This window comes from Amphiprion ocellaris, chromosome 10 (assembly GCF_022539595.1).
Source record: "Amphiprion ocellaris isolate individual 3 ecotype Okinawa chromosome 10, ASM2253959v1, whole genome shotgun sequence".
NCBI lineage: Eukaryota > Metazoa > Chordata > Actinopteri > Pomacentridae > Amphiprion > Amphiprion ocellaris.
The window spans coordinates 21,374,799-21,395,547 of record NC_072775.1 but is presented as its reverse complement, the minus strand read 5'-3'; the positions used below and the strand labels follow the sequence as shown (position 1 = coordinate 21,395,547).

The 20,749-nt window shown below is 39.6% G+C and overlaps 2 protein-coding genes across 3 annotated transcripts; one reads left to right on the top strand and one right to left on the bottom strand.

The window, feature by feature from the left end:
- Window positions 1-39: 39 nt before the first annotated feature.
- LOC111567700 (outer dense fiber protein 2-like) lies at window positions 40-11,334 on the top strand. Of its 2 annotated transcripts, XM_023268975.3 has the most exons (17): window positions 40-173; window positions 522-684; window positions 796-919; window positions 1,050-1,181; window positions 1,354-1,428; window positions 1,735-1,806; window positions 1,880-1,996; window positions 2,412-2,597; window positions 2,701-2,810; window positions 2,916-3,051; window positions 3,417-3,527; window positions 4,607-4,711; window positions 5,165-5,323; window positions 5,689-5,789; window positions 5,869-6,031; window positions 8,010-8,135; window positions 8,279-11,334. In XM_023268975.3, exons 2-17 carry the CDS (start codon window positions 530-532, stop codon window positions 8,450-8,452), a joined length of 2,046 nt encoding a protein of 681 aa, XP_023124743.2. In that variant the 5' UTR covers window positions 40-173; window positions 522-529; the 3' UTR covers window positions 8,453-11,334. The 2 variants fall into 2 exon arrangements, with proteins under 2 accessions (XP_023124743.2, XP_035803460.2); XM_035947567.2 differs by lacking the exon at window positions 5,165-5,323.
- Window positions 11,335-12,204: 870 nt separating this feature from the next.
- On the bottom strand, window positions 12,205-14,519 carry LOC111567694 (CCN family member 1-like). The gene is made up of 5 exons (XM_023268967.3): window positions 14,320-14,519; window positions 13,991-14,204; window positions 13,549-13,899; window positions 13,193-13,389; window positions 12,205-13,067 (listed from the first exon to the last, which is right to left on the bottom strand). Exons 1-5 carry the CDS (start codon window positions 14,377-14,379, stop codon window positions 12,765-12,767), a joined length of 1,125 nt encoding a protein of 374 aa, XP_023124735.1. The 5' UTR covers window positions 14,380-14,519; the 3' UTR covers window positions 12,205-12,764.
- Window positions 14,520-20,749: the final 6,230 nt, after the last annotated feature.

The window sequence follows — 20,749 nt, the reverse complement described above, 5'->3', positions numbered from 1 at the left end:
TCACTCTAATCAAACTTAATCCCGCCTATTTTGGTCTTAGAGAACAAATCAACAGCGAGAAAATAAGTTGGTGTCCTGACGTTGCCTCAAAGCCAACCAATCCAGTTCAAACATTCAAGAGGAGGCTCTTCAGTTTGGAGCAGCGTTAGTCACAGCAGACACAAGGCGAAAGCGTAAGTAATATTTACATTTTCACTGGCATTGTTTCATAAAGTATTACCAGGTTTTAGCTCCAGTTATCACAATAGAGATTCCGGTGGTTTTACGTGGAAGGATTAACAAAATTCCTGCAGTGTTTAGTACAACGTTAAGCGTGGCAGCCACTTAACCTTGTCTGTTGCTATGGAGGAAGCTTAGGTAGCTTGCTTGACGTCTGGCGCTCAGGCTTTTATAGTAGTGTCTTAGCTGGACTGTGTAGTGTAGTGTGTATATACTGCGTGTAAAAACTCATATTAATGTGGACTACCTGACCTCTACTGTGTTTGAACACTGACTTACTCTGTCTGTTGTTGTGTCTGTAGTAAGAAGCATGTCTCCAGAGGATGAACTCCAAAGTCCCCCCCTTGGATTCAGCTCTGATCTCACTCTGAGTCGTGGTGATCTAGACAGCAGTCATGATCCCGAGAGAAGGATCGGGGCATGGAGCAGCCTCCAAACAAGAACCCCAGAGTCTGGGATCATCTGGTGATGCATGAACATTTGAATATGTAACCTGATCTGTCGGAAAGTTCACCCACCAGTGTTCACACTTTTACTGATATCACAGATTTTCTTTCTTTCCTGTTTTACATGTAGCCACGGAGACTCAACCAATAGAAGGAGCCCTTTCCTGAAAACCCTGATGGATGCAGAAGCAGCTGCCACCTCTGCAGCAATACAGCTCGTGTCTTTTAAAGATGCCATGGAAGATGAATTTGCTGTACGTTTGTTTGCAACAATTTTGCACATGTCAAGTTGGGTCCAAGCATGGCCCTTGTATGTACTATCGATATTAAGCTTGTTTTCACATTCCCTACCAAATATTCAAACAGATTTTTCTGTCAATTAAGGATTCGAGGCAGTCTGTGAAAGACAAGTGCAGAGCTGCAAGACAAAGAGGACTTTTGCTGGAGAAGTTGGAGGATTTTAGACGAATAAATAAATCTGTGCGACAGAAGCTGAAACAGCTGCAAGATGCAGAGGTTGGTTACACTACTGCTATGTAAGTCGTGGGGTAATGAGTCTAGATTCCGAGTTACTTTAAGTTCATGACAGCAAATGCAACACTAAGACTTGGATGACTCTTGGATATATGTGAGGGTTTGTTTTTTGTATCTCCTCAGCTTATTTTATGTGACCTTTGTCTTTCCACAGGCTGATCGAATTAATGCGGACCAACAGATTGATGTCTTACTAAAGAGGATCACACAGGCTGAAAGTGAAAATGAGGTATGTTTATTACTTTACTGCAATGACACAAAGGAAAATGCTTTTTTAAGATGTGTAAAAACAGTTGATCTGGGTTAACTTTGTAGCAGTTTTGGATGATTCAGTTGGTAATAGCTGTTCAAATGAATGTCACAAGCACAGCCACAATAGTACTGTTATAACTGAAAGACATGTTAAAAAGGAATTTATTGTATGAAATATATGACATTCAAGAAGGCATTTTTAATGCAAAAAAAGCTACAGCGAAGATAAAGTGATGAAAACGTTCTCTAACATGTTTTGATTGCATTCTTCTCTCTCCCCAAGCATTTAAAAAAAGATTTTAATGAGAGTGAGAGAAAAATCAAGGAGCTGATGAATTTGCGGAGAGAAGAGCAGGTAAGCACAGCAGCACGTCTCGATATGTGTGTCTTGATGAATAAAACTATTCATTTGAAAGCATGTTCCACAGGAGAACATAAAAAGTGCAGTTCACATGTCCAAGGCTGTGGAGGAAACTCGTGCTCACCTGCAAGGCCAGCTGCGCAACAAGGAAGCTGAAAACAATCGTCTGACTGTACAGTTACGGGTAAAAACACCTTTACCAGCCGGCTGTTCTGTAGACTGGTTCAAAAATGTGTAAAAACTTATATTGTACGCTGTCAGTCGGACGTTTGGACACACCTTCACATTTAGTGGTTTTTCTTTATTTTCATGACTGTTTACATTGTAGATTCTCACTGAAGGCATCAAAATTGGGAATGAACACATATGGAATTATGTAGTAAACAGAAAAGTGTGAAGTAAGTCAAAACATGCTTTAACTTATTTCACACCTTTTTGTTTACTACATAATTCCATATGTGTTCATTCCTAGTTTTGATGCCTTCAGTGAGAATCTACAATGTAAATACTCATGAAAATAAAGGAAAAACCATTAAATGAGAAGGTATGTCCAAACTTTTGACTGGTAGTGTATGTGTATGGGTTCATGGTGTTTCCAGACTCTGGAGAGAACTCTGACTGAGCAGAAGATGGAGATAAATGATCTGAAAGGGTCCATCACCTCTCTGACAGAAAAGGCAGCACAGGACAAAGAATCTCTGAAGAAAGCCACAAGAGCACAGAAACTGAGAGCTGAGAGATTTGAAGCTGCTATTGAGAAATGCTATACACAGCTGAGGGAAAAGGTGTTAAATCAAAATGGCTTTTATTTTTGGTTTTGGAAGTAGTTCCTTTTCTATATTACGTTCAAGATCTTGCTTTGACTTTCCTTCTCTTGTTTGACTCCAGGACGCTCAGCTGGCCAAAGCCCATTCAGAAAGAGACTCCAGGAGACGGCAGAAGGAGCAAATGACAGATGAGAAAGACAGACTTGTTGCTCATATAGAACTGTTGGAAAGGTTGGTTGTTTCTCTGTTACACACACCATCAAGTAGAAATCAATATGCGCATGTGGCTGCCAGCAGTTTTCACTATCGAACTGTATGTGTTTACCTCCATTGTAGTCAAATTGCAGACTTGACAGTGAGGCTGCAGAAGCAGAGGGATGAGCTAAGTGCAGCAAATGAAACTGTAATGCAACGCGTTGAAAAACTCAGTGCTGAAAATGGAGATCTCAGCGTCAATAATGCAACACTCAAGGTACAAGCTGGCGAACAGCTCGCCTGTGAGAGTCATTACTGTAGAAAGCATAAAAACACTTGCATTAATGTGTTTCCTGTGGTAAATTGCACAGTCATTTAGAAGGAAGTGTAAAATCAATGGTCATTTCACAGGCTGCTGGTTGCTGCTGCTAACTTACAGTGTTATAGTTTCGCACCCACAGGATTCCTGCTAAATTTAGTCGTACACTGTGCAATAACAATAAAGGAATTCTATTCTGTTGTCATTTTTGCTTGAAGCTACATAGTTTTGCACATCAGCCCCATATTTAAGAATGGGCAGAGCAGTGTGTTGCTAATCGTATTTCTGTCACTAATATGATATTCATTACTGTGTGACTGCAGGCATCCATTGCTCAGTTGGAGCAGCAGCTTGCTGATTGTGAGTCTGCCCTCATAGAGGAGAAAATTGTCTCTCAGGAGAGGAAACATGAAGCTGAACAGCACCAATGTCAGGTTTGTTATAGAACTTCTTACTTTCTTTTTTTTCTTTATTTTTTTTGTAGAGCAACATTTGGAATATGTAAACGTTTTCTTCATGTAGATTATCTGGAAACAATGACAGCCTTTTATTACTCTGACAAGAAACGTGGCAGAGTTACGTGACGATCGGCGTACGTTTGTCTGTCTGTCCGTCTGTTTGTCTGTTAGCAACATTAATCAAAAACAGACCAACAGATTTGGATGAAATTTTCAGGGAAGGTCAGAAATGACACAAGAACCAACTGATTAGATTTTGGCAGTGATGCGGCTTATAGTCCGAATCCATGGATTTGTTAAAGATTTCTGTGTCATTGCGAGATATGTGACTATGACAACAAGTGAACACTACGTCAGTTGCCTGCTGATGATCACATGGTTGCAATTGACCGCTGTGGATTTATCGGGACTTATCCATCAGAAATAATACAAGGAACAATTGATTAAATTGTGGGGGTGTTTCTGAGTCCCATCAGTTCTCGCTGCCCGCTACATATTTAGGTCACACGATTCGGTATCTGTACATAACGTACACATGCATAACACACACCTGTGCTCAGTGCAAGGTCATTTTGTTTGTTGGTACATCTATATTAAATGGCCACATTCTATGTTGCCATAATTTCTGATCATCAATATCTGTTAAACAAATTCTGCATTCATGAAAAGAAAATTTTTTTAAAAAACATGCTGCATTTCTGACAATGACATATGAGGGAATGAACAGCCTTGGTGTAGGTGTTTGATCTACAGGCAACGTCTAATCCCTTTGTCTTTCCTTCTTATGCAATAAATTGTCTTCTAACACTGTTTTCAGTTATTTCTTTTGTCGTGATCTTTCAAATTTTAAGCACTACTTCCTGGAGCAGTTGGAAAGCTGTGTCTTAAAAAGAGTTTTACAAAGAGTCTTGTAACCATCTGGATTTTATCTGCACATACTGTTGAGCCTTTTATGTCTAACAATGATTATGGTAGGTTGAGACTGTAGTTTGCAGTTTATGATTGTAGGGACGCACACAGCAGGATTCATTATAATATTCTGTATTTCTCCATAGGTTGCAGAGCTTCAAGCTGAGAGAGATGATTTAAGGATAAAATATGCAAATCTTGCAAGAGAAACAGAGAAGACACAAGATGGAAAAGAGAAAGAATTTGAGAAGGTACCCACATCTTACTTTATGAAAGTTTTGAACTCTTATGTGCACAAATCTTAATGACTACCAGTTGGTGAATTTAACTCTTTTGTTCTGCTGACAACACATGCTAGCAGCGCAATTTTGCAATTTTGGTGCAATTTTACCAAGTGTTATCTAACTCTGCAGTGCTGTTTCTCCTGCTGCTTAATGGCCAGTCAGTGTGCTGTTAGATTTCTTTTGCAGCTGCATAGCATTTGTTGCACCTGGACCTGCATGCGTATTCACAAACCTAACCTGCACACCAACTCTGGGTAGCAAGGTCCTTGCCCAGTCTAAGTCGTAAAAACGGCATATTTTGCCCACTGAAAGACTTCTGCTCATCTATTAATTCCTCTTTGAGAGGTGTGATGAATCTCTAGGTTAACACTGTGTCTGTTCCCCAACACTTCGCTCCTTCTGCCGTCCTCTGGAGCCCAGGTGAAGCAGGAGCTGCAGGGGCGTGTGGACGAACTGAAGTCTTATCCTGAGTTACTGAGTGCAGCTGAGCAGAGTCTCTTCGAGTGCCAGGAGAACCTGCAACGCTCGGAGCGGAAGTGCTCAGAAAAGTCAGAGTCCGTTAGACAACTGCAGGTTAAGGTGTGCAACTCCAGCTGTTGCGGTCAGACAATGTAAAAAATGCAGTCATTTTTCTACATCTGACCACTAGGCGGTAGTACAACCCAATATGTCTGCTGGTGCATCTAGCGTTCTGGTGCTGCTGTGAGTTTTGATGTTTGTGATAAATAATGTGATTGCAGTGCAACATCTAGATTGTAACCATCTGTAATTGTTTGTGATTGTTTGTGCTGTGAGTCCTTTTCAGTCAGCCACATGTTTCTAGCAGAAATGTTTTATCCTGGAAACTTGTTGATCAGTTTTGCATGTGACGTGAATCCACCATTTCTGCACCATTTTCTGCAACCGCTGCAGACGTTTTAGAATTTTACATTTTACATGTACAGATGGAGAGTCAAACCCAAATGCTGAGATCATCTGTGGAGATGAAAGAGTCCATTCATGAGAACAATTTACAGCTACAAGAAAGCATAAATTCTCTCCAAAGGTAAGACACTGAATATGGAAAGTTTGTCTCCTTTGTACAGATTTACTTGTTTGACTATATGTGCCACGTGTCTTTATAGGAAGATGGAGAACGTGCAGCAGGAGAACCTGGAGCTTGTACGGAGGCTCGCAGCTCAGGAGGAAGCTCTCAGCTACAGTAACCGGCAGCTGGACCATCGTTCATCAGAGTGTCAGGCCCTCAGCCGGCAGCTGGATGCAGCTTTGTCAGACGTCAGACAGCAGGTACATCTCTGAAGTGCTATAGTAATGTGTCTGTAAGAAGGGATCAGATTTAAGTTGCAGCTAAAGCATAAATGCACGCACTGGCACCACCAAACAACGACAAGAAAGCATCTCATCTTTTTAGAACTGTTTCGATGCTGCCAAGCAGATTATGGTAAAATGTCATCAGTTGACCAGGTCATTTCAATGCAAGCATATATATTCGCTTGCATCATCAAGCTACACAGTGCAACTTAACAGTCACTCAACATACTTACAAAGGGTTGATCAAAAAGGCTTTGAGACTGTACACGGCATGTTTGCATGGAGCAAGCAGTAACTGTCATCAGTCAGGATGTCATGTGACACTGTATGATCAACAGCAGGACATACTCTACTGTTCAGAAGTTTGTGGTCACTTAGAAATGTCCTTAGTTTTGAAAGAAAATTTTTTTTTTTGAATGAAGAAAAAACATTACATTAAACATTAATGTAACATAACATTAAATTAATCAGAAATGCAGTCTAGACATCATTAATGTGGTAAATGACTATTCTAGCTGGAAATGGCTGATTTTTAATGGAATATCTCCATAGGGGTACAGAGGAACATTTCCAGCAACCATCACTCCTGTGTTCTAATGCTACATTGTGTTAGCTAATAGCGTTGAGAGGACAACTGATGATTAAAAAAACCTTGTGCAATTATGTTAGCACATTAATACAAGTGCGAGTTTTCATGGAAAGCAGGAAATTGTCTGGGTGACCCCAAACTTTTGAACGGGAGTGTATGTTCCACACATTTTATATAATATTAAGCATCATTTGCGCTGAGTCGCTTAAATTGTGTCAAAATGGAGATCCTTCAACTTGAATTTCTATTTGATGAAGTGTAAGATGCCACTGGGAGCCAAATCTAGTGAGCAGGGTGGGTGGAGAATGATGATTGTACGTAATTACTGCATTGTGACTGGGTGCTCAGCACATTGTTACACTCACACACAATAGTGTCACAGTTCAGGTCAAATCCTTCAGAAACCTTTAGACATTACACTAAAACTACACCTTCACCTAATCTGCCTTGTCTAGTTCTGGAAACTATGGCTCTTCCACTTTGAAACCTGCAGTTCCTTCTCTTGATGGCAGCTGCAGACCCGCCTCTCATCACCAATGATGATCTTCCAACATGAAGGTTGGATCATCTCACTGCCGACACACAGAACGGGACATTTGCACACTCACCAGTGGTCACAAATACATGCGTTACACAGGTCCTGCTGTTGATGACGCAGTGTCATGTGACATCATGACAGTTACTGCACGCATATGTTATAGTTTTAAACCATGACAACATGTCTGGTCATGCCCACGGACCAATTTTAGTGTTTTACCACAGCTGAAAAGTAATCATTTGTACATCTGTTCTGCCACCCTGTGTCAGTAACCGATACAATACACCACAACGGGCCCTCTATGTCTCCAGTTTCCTAGACTGTTTTATATTTTCTTTTAGGGGTCAAATGATTATGGCCCTAGCCAATTATCAGATCTGCAATTCTGTATTTGACTAATTACCAGTATTGTCTTTAAAAATCAGATTCCCGAAGACGTGATTTCATGTCCCACCGACAGCACTATCTGATTGGTTACACATCACGAGTAACAGCCTGTCAACGCTGAAGGATAAATGTCAAAAAGTTATCTTTTCCACAATTAAATGCATTTCAACAAAATCTTACTTAGGGAGTGAAATTTTGAGTCCAAGATTTTACTTTTACTGCAAATCTATTTTCAGTTGTCTTTATTGCTATTAATCTGTATTGGCTGTGAAAGAAACATATCACTTGCCCCCAGTTTTCTATTATTATTTCTGTTATGAACAGCCAGCACCCAGTCCCATCTTTGATGCCGTACGTGTAAGAAAGAAAGAACATTTAATGCACCAAAAGTGATGTGTCTCATTTTGTCTAACATTTCACATTTTTCACCATGTGTCCAGGTCGATAAGGTGAAAGACCAGGCTGTTTCCAGAGAGGAGGCCCTTCAGACAAAAATCCTTGAGCTGGAGGCTGAGAAGAGCAGAAGGGATAACGAGCTGAGGCTTCTTCGCCAGAGCAAGCTCACTGTGAGTGTCACACTTTTCTAAAAGACAGAAGAATATCCCGGAGCATACATGTTCAGACCAGAGAGAACTTGTCCAAAAAGCAAATGATGAGATGTGTTGAAGAGTAAATCTGAGGAAAACCATCGTTGTCTCTCATTCTGCAGGCAGAGAAACAGTTTGAGGTGCGTCTGAAGGACCTGCAGCTCAGCCTGGACCAATCAGAGAGCCACAAACGAAGCATTCAGAACTATGTTGACTTCCTCAAAAACTCGTATAAGACCATGTTTGATGAAGGACTACAAACATCAGGTTTTGGATCATCATACTTTCTAAAATGATGAAGGTTTGATTTTCAATCTTTGTTTTTGTATTTTTTATATTTAATAAACTTATTTAAGAATTGGGATGGAAGAACTTTCAGGAGAAGAAAAAGCAGATTTCTGATAGATTTGGGCTTACATTTAGCTTTTGTGACTGTGAACTCTTAGTGCTACCCATAAGACAAATAGTCAGTTGCATACATATTGTTTAGGACAGGCCTAACTTTTGAACTTGTTAATAATATGTTCCCTTTCTAACTGTGACTTCAGATTGGCAGAGACCTCCTTGTAACAGCTCTATGTTTGATGAGCTGATCGCCTCCCTAAACAATTTGGCAAATATTTAGTTTGCTGTGGAAGCCTTAAGAAAGCAGCTTTGCATTTTCCACTCAATTCAGACAGGAAAACTTGTCAAGTCTTATTGTTGATGCTGTATGTAAAAACATTCTGAAAGCAATTGTTAGCCGATATTAGTGGTGCTTGAAAACCGAACATTATGTGGGTGCTGAGGTCTGTGCTGTGAAGCAGGAGGATTTGAGGTTAGCGAAGAAATTTCAGGTGTAATTCTGTGTTTTTTGCACAATGATGGTGGTTCACTTCTTGCTGGGGAAAATTGCCATGGCAATTTTCACTGCACACCTCCTCTAGTCCAGAGCAGGTTATGTTCCAAATAACAGATCAGCGTGTATTAAAACGTCACCTACTGACTGGAAAATGACTTCATCATTCCTGGAAGATCCTGTGGAGTTGGTGTGCAGATAGCGAGAGAGGAAGATGAGAGTGCAGCTTTGTATTTCTTGACTTTGTAAGATTTGCAGTTTAAGATTTGCGGTAGTTTAAGTAAGTTGAACATAAAACCTACATCACCTAAAAAACATGTTACAGATCTTGCCTTATATGAGACAGTGATATTGATGAGCTTATTAACTTATGTTCACATAGTCAGCACTTACACTGGAAAAAATGCCCCTCTTAAAACAAACAAAAAAAAAACTTATTTCAAGGAACTTTTACCATGAAATAAGTGGAAAAAAAAAAATCTGCCAATAGAACAAGTGAAAAATGGCTTGGTAAGATTTCTTGAAATAAGATATGATATTTAGAATATTGAGATCTTAAAATTAGCTGGGAAAACTTATTTTAAGCTATATTTTACCAGGATATTCAAGCTTAGATGTCTTAAAATAAGCCAGACATGCTTAAAAAAAATAGTAGTTTGTCACTCAAAAATAGATTTTTGCTTTCATGTAACCTCCTAATTTGAGATGTTTTAACCTCCCTGTTGTCCTCATTTATGGGCACCAAAAAATATTGTTTCCTTGTCTGAAAAAAATCAGCAAAAAAATCCCCAAATTTCTGTAAATTTGCAAAACTGAACTGAACTGTTTTGTTTGCAAAACAGGAAGAAAATTTCAATAATTCCTTCAAAGTTCCCCTTAAAGGTTTTATTTTTTTAAAAAGTCCCCCAAATTTGACAAGAAAATTCTTGTAAATATTTTCAAAAATGAGTAAAAATCTTCCAAAAAAATCCTAAAAATATCTAAAATGATTACATATACATAAGTAAAATTTCTGATATTTTCTTTAAGAACATTCACAAAAAAATCAACCAAAATCCAGTGAAATTCACTGGATTTTGATTGATTTTTATGTGAATGTTTTTAAGAAACTTTTTTTTTTCCACCAAAAAATGTTCAAAGATTTCCCAAAAATGTTGAAAATGTGGACATCAGAAGTTTCACTGTGAAAATATATTTTTTTCCACATTTTCAGACTTTAAAACGGGTCAATTTTATCCTGCAGGATGACACGAGGGTTAAACTTATTTTGAGTTTTCTTGTAAAATTCAACTCAAAACAAGATAGTTTCAAGATTGTTTGACTTAACAAGATATTTAAGATGCATTGTCTTAAAACAAGTCCCTCCATCTTGCTGAAATGTCTCTTGTTAAGTGAATTTATCTTAAATCGAGTGGGATGAGACATTTTGACTAAAAATAAGACACAGACTTGGTAAGATTTTGAGTTTTTGCAGTGTATTTCTCGACTTTTCTTCCTGGTGTTGGCTGCAGCAGCTGTGTTGCTTTGAACCTGTGTCATAGTTTTAAATTCTTCATATTGGTTTGGGATTACAGTTTGTCCTCTTGTGAGAAATATGTGGCTCTAAACATGTCCATGTTTGGTCATCTGGTGCCAACACCTCCTCTTCGTGTCAACACCCTCATAACCAGTTTGAGAAACCCTGGGCTGACTTACCCAGTTGATCACCAGCTTCGTGAGACTGCTGAGCCTGACAGCGGTTGTTGGGTGTAGTGAAGCCCGATACCCCACAGATATACTGTGTAAGATGAGCCTGCTTTTCATAGCACAGGCCTCTGATGTCCCAACCTTGTTTACCTGTTGAATGTGAACATGAATTATGCTCTAACTTTGCTACATTTCAAATCATCTTAAATGTCCTACTCAACAAGTGACATATCATTGAAATCCTGCTGATGTTGTCAACAAACTTTTTTTTTTTGTAGCGATGGTAGAAAAGGTGTGGTGTATAATGGATCATCTTTTGTTCTGATTCTCAGCTGGACTGAGATTAATTAAGCTGAGAATCGGTTTTCCAGCTGTCAGTAGAGAAGCTCATGCCCGTAGGTTGCAAATATAATTGCGGAGGTACATAAAACTCTGGAATATTTCCCAGCCACTTTAAACTCGGTAACTGGCGGACTGTAATGCTTTTGTAATGGAGGTTTTATCTCACTGAAGCTTAGGGGCAAACACAAGATCTCAGGTATCCGCTGCTGCATGAGTCACATGCGAGACTGAACCATAGTTGTATGTTCTTCTTCCACCATTGTTGCTTTTGGTTCTCTACTGTATCTATGGCAATAAACTACTGAGTGCAGACCTCTGCAAGTCTCTGGTATATTCCTGCAACAGACATATTCCCTCGAGTGAGCAGGGCTCCTCTCAAGTTCCCCGAGACAAAGCTCTATTGTGTTCTCCATCAGGGGATGGAACCATTTCATCTGTGCGTGCGTCAGAACCCCTGTTTTTCCTCGTGCTCTCTTGGTTTTGCCCGTTTACGTAATTCTGTTGATCACTTTGGGAGTTTGGTTTTCTCTGCTGTTTACTTGGAAAAAAACCTGACCTCTGACTTTTGGCAGTTTGATTGGTATTCAGCACTGTGACGAACACACCCTGGACTTATATGTGCTCATTACGCTCAAACGAGCTGAATGACCCACTTGTGTTTTTTTTTTCTCAAAGAATTCAGAACTGCAGAGGCAATTATCAAAAACAAACAAACATTTTCTCTCACAGTTCGCTAAGTGCTGTGTAAACTTTGCTAGATGGAAAATCACCCCTGGTTATTTGCATCTGCACACAGTCGTATTTCAGATTTGCAGTTCATTGCTGCTGAACAACTTCAGGATTCCTTCATTCTGCGTGTCATAAATCTCTGTGGAAAGTTTAGATTATCTTTGTAAGCCTGTAGCTTCTTCATTAAACAGAATTGTGCAGCTTGTGCCCAGCATCTGCCCAGCAGCAGGAAAAGCACTCAGAAGTTTACATTATAGCCGTTCCCCCAAGTATTCAGTGACATGTAGGTCCTCTCAGAAGTGGGTCAGCCAGATGCTGAGGAAACAGTATAGCTCATTTCCTACTGAAAATTGTTACAAAAAAGCCCCCTGAGAACTTCGAGTTTTTGTGACTACCTCAGCAATGAGGCATATTTGCACTCTTTTCCATTAGGTAACACAGTGGCAAGCTGTCTTCAGTTTTCTTCGTATTTATTAGACAAACATTTAATCGTGAAATTTACAATGGGGCAGTTAATTGACCAGTTTACATACAGTACCATATGTGACCAGCCTTCAGTCATAGTTTTTATTTTTTGTATAGTGTAGAAATCAAGATGATAAACTGAAATTATTGTACAATATTCCATAATTAACATTAAATATAACAATACATTAAGCAATATATGAAACATTAATCATTATAAATAAACTCAATAGGTACAGTAAATCAACAGAAACATGGCAACATATTAAGTAATGACTTTCATTTCATCATTTCATAGCTGCCAGAGTTTTTAACGTCATTTCCATGTTGTCATGAGACACGTTTTGTCGAGAGAGGTTAAGTATGTATACAAAATAAATGAGTTTTGGTTTAACAGAAGTTTCACATGTAAAAGCAGCTTCCCAAAGAAGCAAACCAAAAGGCTCCAGTGTTATGAAGCAAAATCCTGAACTTGAGTTCACTGAACTGATGCCTGCAACCTCACAGTGCTTTTTTGAACCACTCAACACTTTAAACAAGCTTCTCCTTTACATTCTCAGTTTGTGGACGTCATTTAAAAGTCTGTAGAGGTCAGGCGTCTTTTCGTTGCTGCTGGAGCAGTCGAGGCTACACTTGCAAGACTCGATCATCATCACCATCCTGCTGAAGATTTCTCCATTTCTGCATTCAAAATGGACAGAGAGCGTCTGGGTCCTGTGAGGCCTGCAGCATCGCCCGTCTGAACAGAAGCCACAGTACTTTGGCTGGAACTTTTTCAGGCTACGGCAGCCTGCGTAGGACAGTTTCACTGGATGGCTGGCCTTTTCTGTGTGGTTACATTTCTGACCTTTCTGTAAGAGAGAAGACATCAAAACCTATGTATTAAATCTAGTAAATAGATATCAGTACAGTACAACATAACCATACAACAGTAATGTAATAATGATGAGTATATATTTTTATTAGGGTATTGTACCTTTAAGGTCAGCTGTTTGCAGGGGCGGACTTCACAGATCCGAGTTTCTTTCACCAGTTTGCAGCGGGTGTTTCTGTTGGTCACCCTGGTGGACACTCCAGGGCCGCAGGATTTAGAGCACGGTGACCAAGCTGTGGTTTGGGACAAACACTGGACTCCTCTGGCAACCAGGTGGCCCTTTGGATGGCTCCCAAAAGCTGTACAGATTAAAAAAAAGAAAAAAACAATGGGTTAATGGATGAAGGAAACAACTGACTAAACAAATGTAAGCAAAATCTTGTGCACATTTCACTACCATTTTCTTGTATTTGGCTCCATAGAAGCTTTAACAATGTCACCAGAAAGTCACTGCTCACCAGGTAAAGACTCTGAGTCCTCTCTCCATACAGGAGCCAACTCATTCTTGCTGAATAGTTCATCTTCGGATGTTTTGCCTTTACTGGCCTTTCTTCTGTGCTTCTTTGTATCAGAGCTGTCTGTCTTTGTTTCCTCAGGGCAGACGAGTTGCTCACAGCACTGTCCCAGTATCTTGACCCGCCTTGGTTTGTCACAATCCAGTTTAGGCAGCAGCAGCTCATGTGGACACAGAGAGATGCATCCGACAGCACCGTCCATGCAAGTACACTGGTGTTTGCAGTTTGGACGGAAGGCTTCTCCATTCTGGTAAATCTTGCTGTTGTACTCACAAGTTCTCCCATCTGATTTGGCTGTTGAAGAGAAACATGAAGAGTGCAGTGTGGAAAAAATATGAAAAAGTAAGATTTAAAAAAAGAGAAAAGAGAATAGAAGTCAGTGTACCTCGACAGATGCCCTTAGCTGAACCATATCTGCCTCCGAAGTTGCACTCCAGTCCCTTTGAGGTGTCACATGGCTGCGTCTTGCTGCAGTCCTCAAAGAGCTGTCGTGCACAAACCTTACAGCATCCACAGTTATCCAGCATGAGACTGACTCCTGCTGCACATCTTGGGGCCTCAGAGGGACACCGGCAGTCCTTCGGGCACGAGGCTGACACCTGAGATAAGACAAAAGATCATGTGTTTCTAATCAGCAGTTTGGTTCCAAAAGTAGCTATTATATAACTCTTAAACACACATGAACAAATGAATGAACAGTGATTCGTTCCTCACCAGTGTAACGAAGACAGTCACAATGACAAAGACTTTCCACATCTTCAGAAGTGACTGCATCTATCCTGAGCAACAAAGAATCTCCTTCCAGTCAAACAGCAGACCTGCAGGGAGGTGACTAGTCCTTGCTCTCCCTCTTTCGGAGTCCCCATCTCCTTTTATTCACTCCCGGGCAGATGTGACGTATGCACAGGCTGAAGAGGTGTCCCGAAACTATGAGAGGAATGTTTCTCCACACATCCTCCCATAAGCCCATAAGAAGCCCCCCCTCCTCCCATTTCACTCAGTGTGCCAAGAACCACCCTGCACAGCTTCCATTCTGCCAACACTGTCTCTCCAATTTAACCATGTCATTCTTTATTTTCATTTCTTTCTCCCCATCAAGTGGAACCAGCAATGGATTTCATTGTTTACTGTTGACTGCATTATGAATTATTCTATTGTTCTTTTGTTAAACACTAATTGCTTTTTTATTCCTCCCTGCATTTTGACTGGATAATATTTACACTACTGCTCGAAAGTTTGGGGTCACCCAGGCAATTTCATGTTTTCCATGAAAACTCACACTTTTATTCATGTACTAACATAATTGCACAAGAGTTTTCTAATCATCAATTAGCCTTTCAACACCATTAGCTAACACAATGTAGCATTAGAACACAGGAGTGATGGTTGCTGGAAATGTTCCTCTGTACCTCTATGTAGATATTCCATTAAAAATCAGCCATTTCCAGCTAGAATAGTCATTTACCACATTAACAATGTCTAGACTGTATTTCTGATTATTTAATGTTATCTTCACTGAAAAAAAATTGCTTTTCTTTCAAAAATAAAGACATTTCTAAGTGACCCCAAACTTTTGAACGGTAGTGTAAGTTCTTCTGTGCTGCATGAATGCATTATTCTGGTTATCTTTCTGTTTATATAATAGTGTAACAATGTGCTTTTGCTTAATTCTTGGCCACGTTTCTTCTAGAAAACAGACACTTTATCTACTGGTGATACAGTATATGGTTATGAAAAGGGCAAAAGAAAAAACAGCAAGAAGCCTGAAATATTTCATCATCAGCCACATGCATGTGAGCACAGCTCCTGGAGGGATTCAACATCAGGCCACCACAAGTTCTGACATAAATATTGAGGAAAAGCTACATACTTCTATAACCAAGTGGATTTCTATGTCGGTTGAAGCTGTGTTTAGACTGTTGCACTTTGTCTGTGATCAGGGTTTGTATATTCTAACCATGTCAGTGTTAAAAGTCACAGGTGAGATTCCCATTAGTCACCTATTAGGGTGTGGATGGATTAGAGTTTGGATTAGTGTTTGAGTTCAGTATTTCAAAAAAGGAGAGCAGAGCCTCCTGGAATGTTTGAACCTCAGGAATCCTTTGTTCAGTCTGACTGAGAGCGTCCAGAATGAGAAACACACGCACAAAAAAAGAAGAAAGAAAGAAGAAAACTTAAGCAATGCCTAGAGCAACATTCCTCTCAGGATGAACATTGTAGGTTTCTTTGAAATAGCTGCCAGGATAAAAAGCATCCTCTTCCATCCACATCAAAGAACAATGAAAATGATCAGGGAGAAATGCCTTTCCTTTCATTATAACCTGTGAGAACAAGAGGCAGAGCAGAGCAGACTGGCACGGACTCCTTCTTATCTAACTGAGGTTACAAAGGCCAGTTTGAGTCGGTGCCAGCTCAAGCAGCTGAAGAGCGAACAAGCGTGAGTTCGGTGAATGCACCGATGCCTGGAAATCGCTGACTGTTGTGGTTTAGAGTGGAAACTTTTCCTCCAAAGCTGTAATATAAAGAATTTGCAGAACCATGTTAGGTAAGAGGAACACAGGATATAAAACAGGCAGCTGGAGGACTTGGGGAGGATTTTGCATGTTCCGTTCCCACACAGCAGCATGTGAATGTATTTTAAGTTGTATGAATTCTAATGTAAGTGTAAAAGTGAGAAAATGTATTATTGTTTCCTGTTTCTGAATGTCAGAGCTCAGGGTCAGAGCCAGTGTCATGATCAAGGGAACTTCAGCTCAAAAAAGTTTGCCAGTGCATTGATTTAAACTCATTCATTTCTCTGAATAGGCCACTAGTTTGAAGATGCTGTCAGTCTAACAACTTCATATTTGGTCTTGGGGAATACACTTAATCACTTACTTTTTGAGAGATAGATAAAAAGACTGATCTATAAGCTGTGGTGGGAATCACAATAAAAGGGACGGATGATAAACGGATGACTACATTTTATTCCATGAAGAGTTAGTGAGCAAACGTACTTGCTGTCAGATCAGCAGCAGCACAGAATCCATCCATCCATCCATTACCTGCACACTGCTTAATACTCATTAGGGTCATTGGGGGGCTGGAGTCTATCCCAGCTGACTTAGGGTGAAGACAGGAGACACCATGGACAGGTCACCAGTCTATCACAGGACTACATATAGAGAAAAATAGTCACACACCTACGGACAGTTTAGAATCACCAATTAACCTCAGCATGTTGCTGGACTGTGGAAGGAAGCCAGAGAAGCCGGAGAAAACCCACAGATGCTCAGTGAGAACATGCAAACTCCATGCAGAAAGATCCCAGACCCAGGCTGGGACTCAAACCAGGAATCTTCTAGCTACAAGGCAACAGTGCTAACCACCGATCCACTGTGCAGCCCCCACAGAATTTAACAGATGAATCTGTATCATCAGCACTGTTTTATAAGTGCAATCCATTTCTCCTTTTTACATTATATAACAAATATAAAGGGCAGGTGTGACTCAGCTAATAAGCACTGATGAGCTATGAGAGTTTCTTCCATTTTAGACTCTCCCGACATCCTTTTGACTGGTGGTGCAAATTAGCACAGTTAAGGGAGGTTAAACTCAACATGAAGAATTAAAACTGATTTACTTCAGGCCTGGAAGTTAAACCATGCTTGAGGTAATTCAACTGTTAGGAACAGATTTTTCTCCCGGATTTTTAATACATGATTTTTGCCACTGTTTTGCCAAAAAGCATCTCTGGAAGGATGAAATAGTTTTCCTTATTACAATTAGGTGCAAGGTAGCTGCTGATTGGATTAAGTTTAGAGGCCGCTTTGTTGGCGATAATGAATATCATTACGCACCAGAGCAATCAAGGCTACATGTGTAAGACTCAATCATTATCACCGTCTTCCTGAAGGTTTCTCCATTTCTGCATTGGAAATGGACAGATAGCGTCTGGGTCCTGTGAGGCCTGCAGCATCACCAGTCTGGGACTTTTTCAGGCTACGGCAGCCTGTGTAGGACAGTTTCACTGGAGAGCTGGCCTTTTCTGTGTGGTTACATTTCTGACCGTTTTGTAAGAGAGAAGACATCCTGATTATTACGTTTTTGGTTAACCAGCGAGAGTGAGAGTGATAGTCTATCTGGCTCAAGATAATTCTAAATCTATATATGCTAACCAGAACCACAGACTACACCTTTAAATATAATTAATCATATTGTGTCTCAGTTTACTGTGAACTGTTTCTGTAATAAATCAGACTGTGAATTTTTCCTAAACTCAACCAAGTGCTGTTAGTGCTGAAACATCAAAAAAAACTTTCATGCTTCTGTATTGTTTCATACTACAAGCATTGTACTGGTAAAGAAACAACGGTGTCAGTGAACATGCTGCTGGTATATCAACACATTTATGACTTACCAAATAAGCGTTTCCTTGTTTTGTTAAATTACAGATTATAGCTAGAAAAGTACTCAGTGAGCACAATACTCCACCAAGGCTGCTCAGTTGTATCATTTCTGATGGCTGATATCTTTAAAGAATTTGTGGATTCAGACTATAAGTCACATCACTGCCAAAACCTCATTAATTGGTCCATGTGTCATTTTTGACTTTCCCTGAAAATTTCATCCAAATCCGTTCATCCGTTTTTGAGTAATACTGTTAACAGACAGACAGACAGACAGACAAACCAACGCTGATCGTCACGTAACTCCGCCGAGGACTCCACCTCCTTGGTGGAGTAATTAGTAAACTCACAGAAAAAAAAGTCTTATTCGCATGTTAACCATAAAGCAATAAAAAATTAAATAAAAAACAGGCCAAAACTGTAAATAATGTCCACATTTTTAAAAAGTGCTTTTATGAATTGTAATTTTATCTTATGCAATATCTGACTGTAAAATAATCTTTACTGAATTTGAATAGGAAGAAAATATTGTTATTTTACTTTTTGTTTTTATTTTTTTATTTTATTTTTTGTTATTTTACAGATTTTATTGGTTCTATTAAATTACAGATATCTGGCAAAATCACAGAAAAAAGTGATAATTTACATACTGACTGTAAAATAAATAAATAAAAAAGAACCACACTGTGCAAAATGTCTACATGAAAAATCCATGTGGCATCTTTTAAAATGTGTGACCAAAAATGACACAATTTTATTGCTGCCAGATTTTCATAGGCTTATTGTTGTACTTGAACAAAGTACAAAACTTCCCACTTACAGCAGAAACATTGTATCTTCTAAGTATTAGAAAGAAAGCAAATATAAAAGTGTGTTTACCAAATTGCCAAACACTTCCTGTAGCAACCATAAAAATTTAACTTTCTACTGTATGAACAAAAACATCCATATTTGCAGCATTTTTTTTTTCCTCTTGCAGTTTACATGCCAGAGACTATCCTGACAGGGAGACTTTTACCTTCATAATCCACTGAAATTTAATATATGACGGCTGTATGCTCATATCTCCAGGGTAGTTCTTGGGATGTGGTCAAATGAGTAAGGTGGGTGGGCGGACAGTAAAAAGTCTTTTGGTGATACTGCACATATTCATGCTAAAATAAACACACAGAAAAATAGACAAAATATGGGATTGAAATTCAGTGTGGCATTAAGACTGGCTGCAGAGAATGGAAAGGCAGAAATACCTCCCAGTGGTACCACAGAGAGTGTGAGACAAGCTTGTTTTGGCTGCTATGTGAGAGCAGGTCGGACTCTGCACCACAGACAGGAATGTCTGTAGGAGCTGTGTGGATGTGATCGAAAATCCAGTTCATTACATCATTTCTAAAAACGCCTCCTTTTCTTTGTGTCTCGTTCTTTACAAAAGTCGCTCGCCAGTCGATGCACTGGCTTTGTCTGAGACACTCACACCTGATTGTACTTTTTTTTCCCTGAATGATATGAATTTTCACAAAGTCTCGATGGAAAAACACTTAGCATGTGTTGTCAGTTTTTGTGGTCTTTTAACAAAACCCTGTTATGTAAAGGCAGCCATCCACACAGTGTTTGACCTTTGAACACCTGACATTTAAAGGGCATCTTTCACTGACACTTTTCATCTAGAAGCTGCTGGGACGCAACACTAGCCACACACTAACCGCAGCCTTTATTTCCTACACAGAAAATCTTCAAGGGAGCAACAGAAGACCATGGCCTGATTTACAGATAGTGTACCTTTCTGCTCTGCAGTGGTGTGTTCAGCAACACATCCTACATTGCAGAACATGACAAAACAAGCCTGACAACAACCTCCTCAGGGAGCACCCGTCCTCGGTTAGCAGCATATCGTGATTAGAGGGAGGCGAAAATACTGAATGCATGTGCTCAGTCAGTTTGTGATTTATTTCATGTTTACTGGAAAGTTATGCTCCTCATGCACTGAACTTCACTGTGCATTTATGAACTCTGACACTTTGTTTCTCTGCAAAACCTCCGAAGCAGTTCACAGTTATCACAAGTTGTATAGCTGGTAATACTGAATGCCATTTCATGCCACAGACCTTCCACTTTATTTATAGAACTTTTAACATTGTAGTCTAGAGCACAAATCTGTCTTTAAGTCTTGTTAACTGAATAATGACAATGCACTTTAAAAAAAAAAAAAAAAGCAGAATAACATATTTCAAAATGTGCACAACTGCATGACATTCAAACAGTGGTAGAAATACATTCGATTAGACATTTACCACTACTGGTTTACAGATTTTACAGTTTAAGAAATATGATGCAATGTCCCTCAGTCAACCAACATTTTATAAAAAAAAATTAAAATCAGCTCCACCTCAGCCTGCTAAAATATTTAAATACTTCTTAAATACCAACTACTAGTAGATGTATCAGTAGTAACAACTTACACATATGATGCACAGTATATAAAATATGACAGTCTGAAAGAGACTAATCTGCATAAATGAGGGCCTCAAATTGTGGTAAAAATGGCTCATAAGAACAATGCAGGTGTTAAATGCTCCACTTTGTCAGGTGCCAGAGGAGAGTGAGGTAGATGTTAATCCAGTATGATGTGTGACACCCACACTGTCGCCCACACAAAGGTCTGATCAGGCTCAGTAGACTTGTGTGGGTCTACGACTGCATTCAAAGCACACTCATTTACCATTTCTTCTATCCAACTAGCTAAAATTAATGCAGCACAA

What these genes read in the sequence shown, in the direction of transcription:
- LOC111567700 (XM_023268975.3), top strand. Translation starts at nt 530, where the DNA reads ATGTCTCCAGAGGATGAACTCCAAAGTCCCCCCCTTGGATTCAGCTCT. An exon ending in AGGCTGAAAGTGAAAATGAG is followed by an intron (nt 1,429 to 1,734) that starts GTATGTTTATTA and finishes TCTCTCCCCAAG; the next exon opens with CATTTAAAAAAAGATTTTAA. An exon ending in GTCTGACTGTACAGTTACGG is followed by an intron (nt 1,997 to 2,411) that starts GTAAAAACACCT and finishes TGGTGTTTCCAG; the next exon opens with ACTCTGGAGAGAACTCTGAC.
- LOC111567694 (XM_023268967.3), bottom strand. Translation starts at nt 14,379, where the DNA reads ATGCAGTCACTTCTGAAGATGTGGAAAGTCTTTGTCATTGTGACTGTC. An exon ending in TGACTGTCTTCGTTACACTG is followed by an intron (nt 14,205 to 14,319) that starts GTGAGGAACGAA and finishes GTCTTATCTCAG; the next exon opens with GTGTCAGCCTCGTGCCCGAA. An exon ending in AGCTAAGGGCATCTGTCGAG is followed by an intron (nt 13,900 to 13,990) that starts GTACACTGACTT and finishes TCTCTTCAACAG; the next exon opens with CCAAATCAGATGGGAGAACT.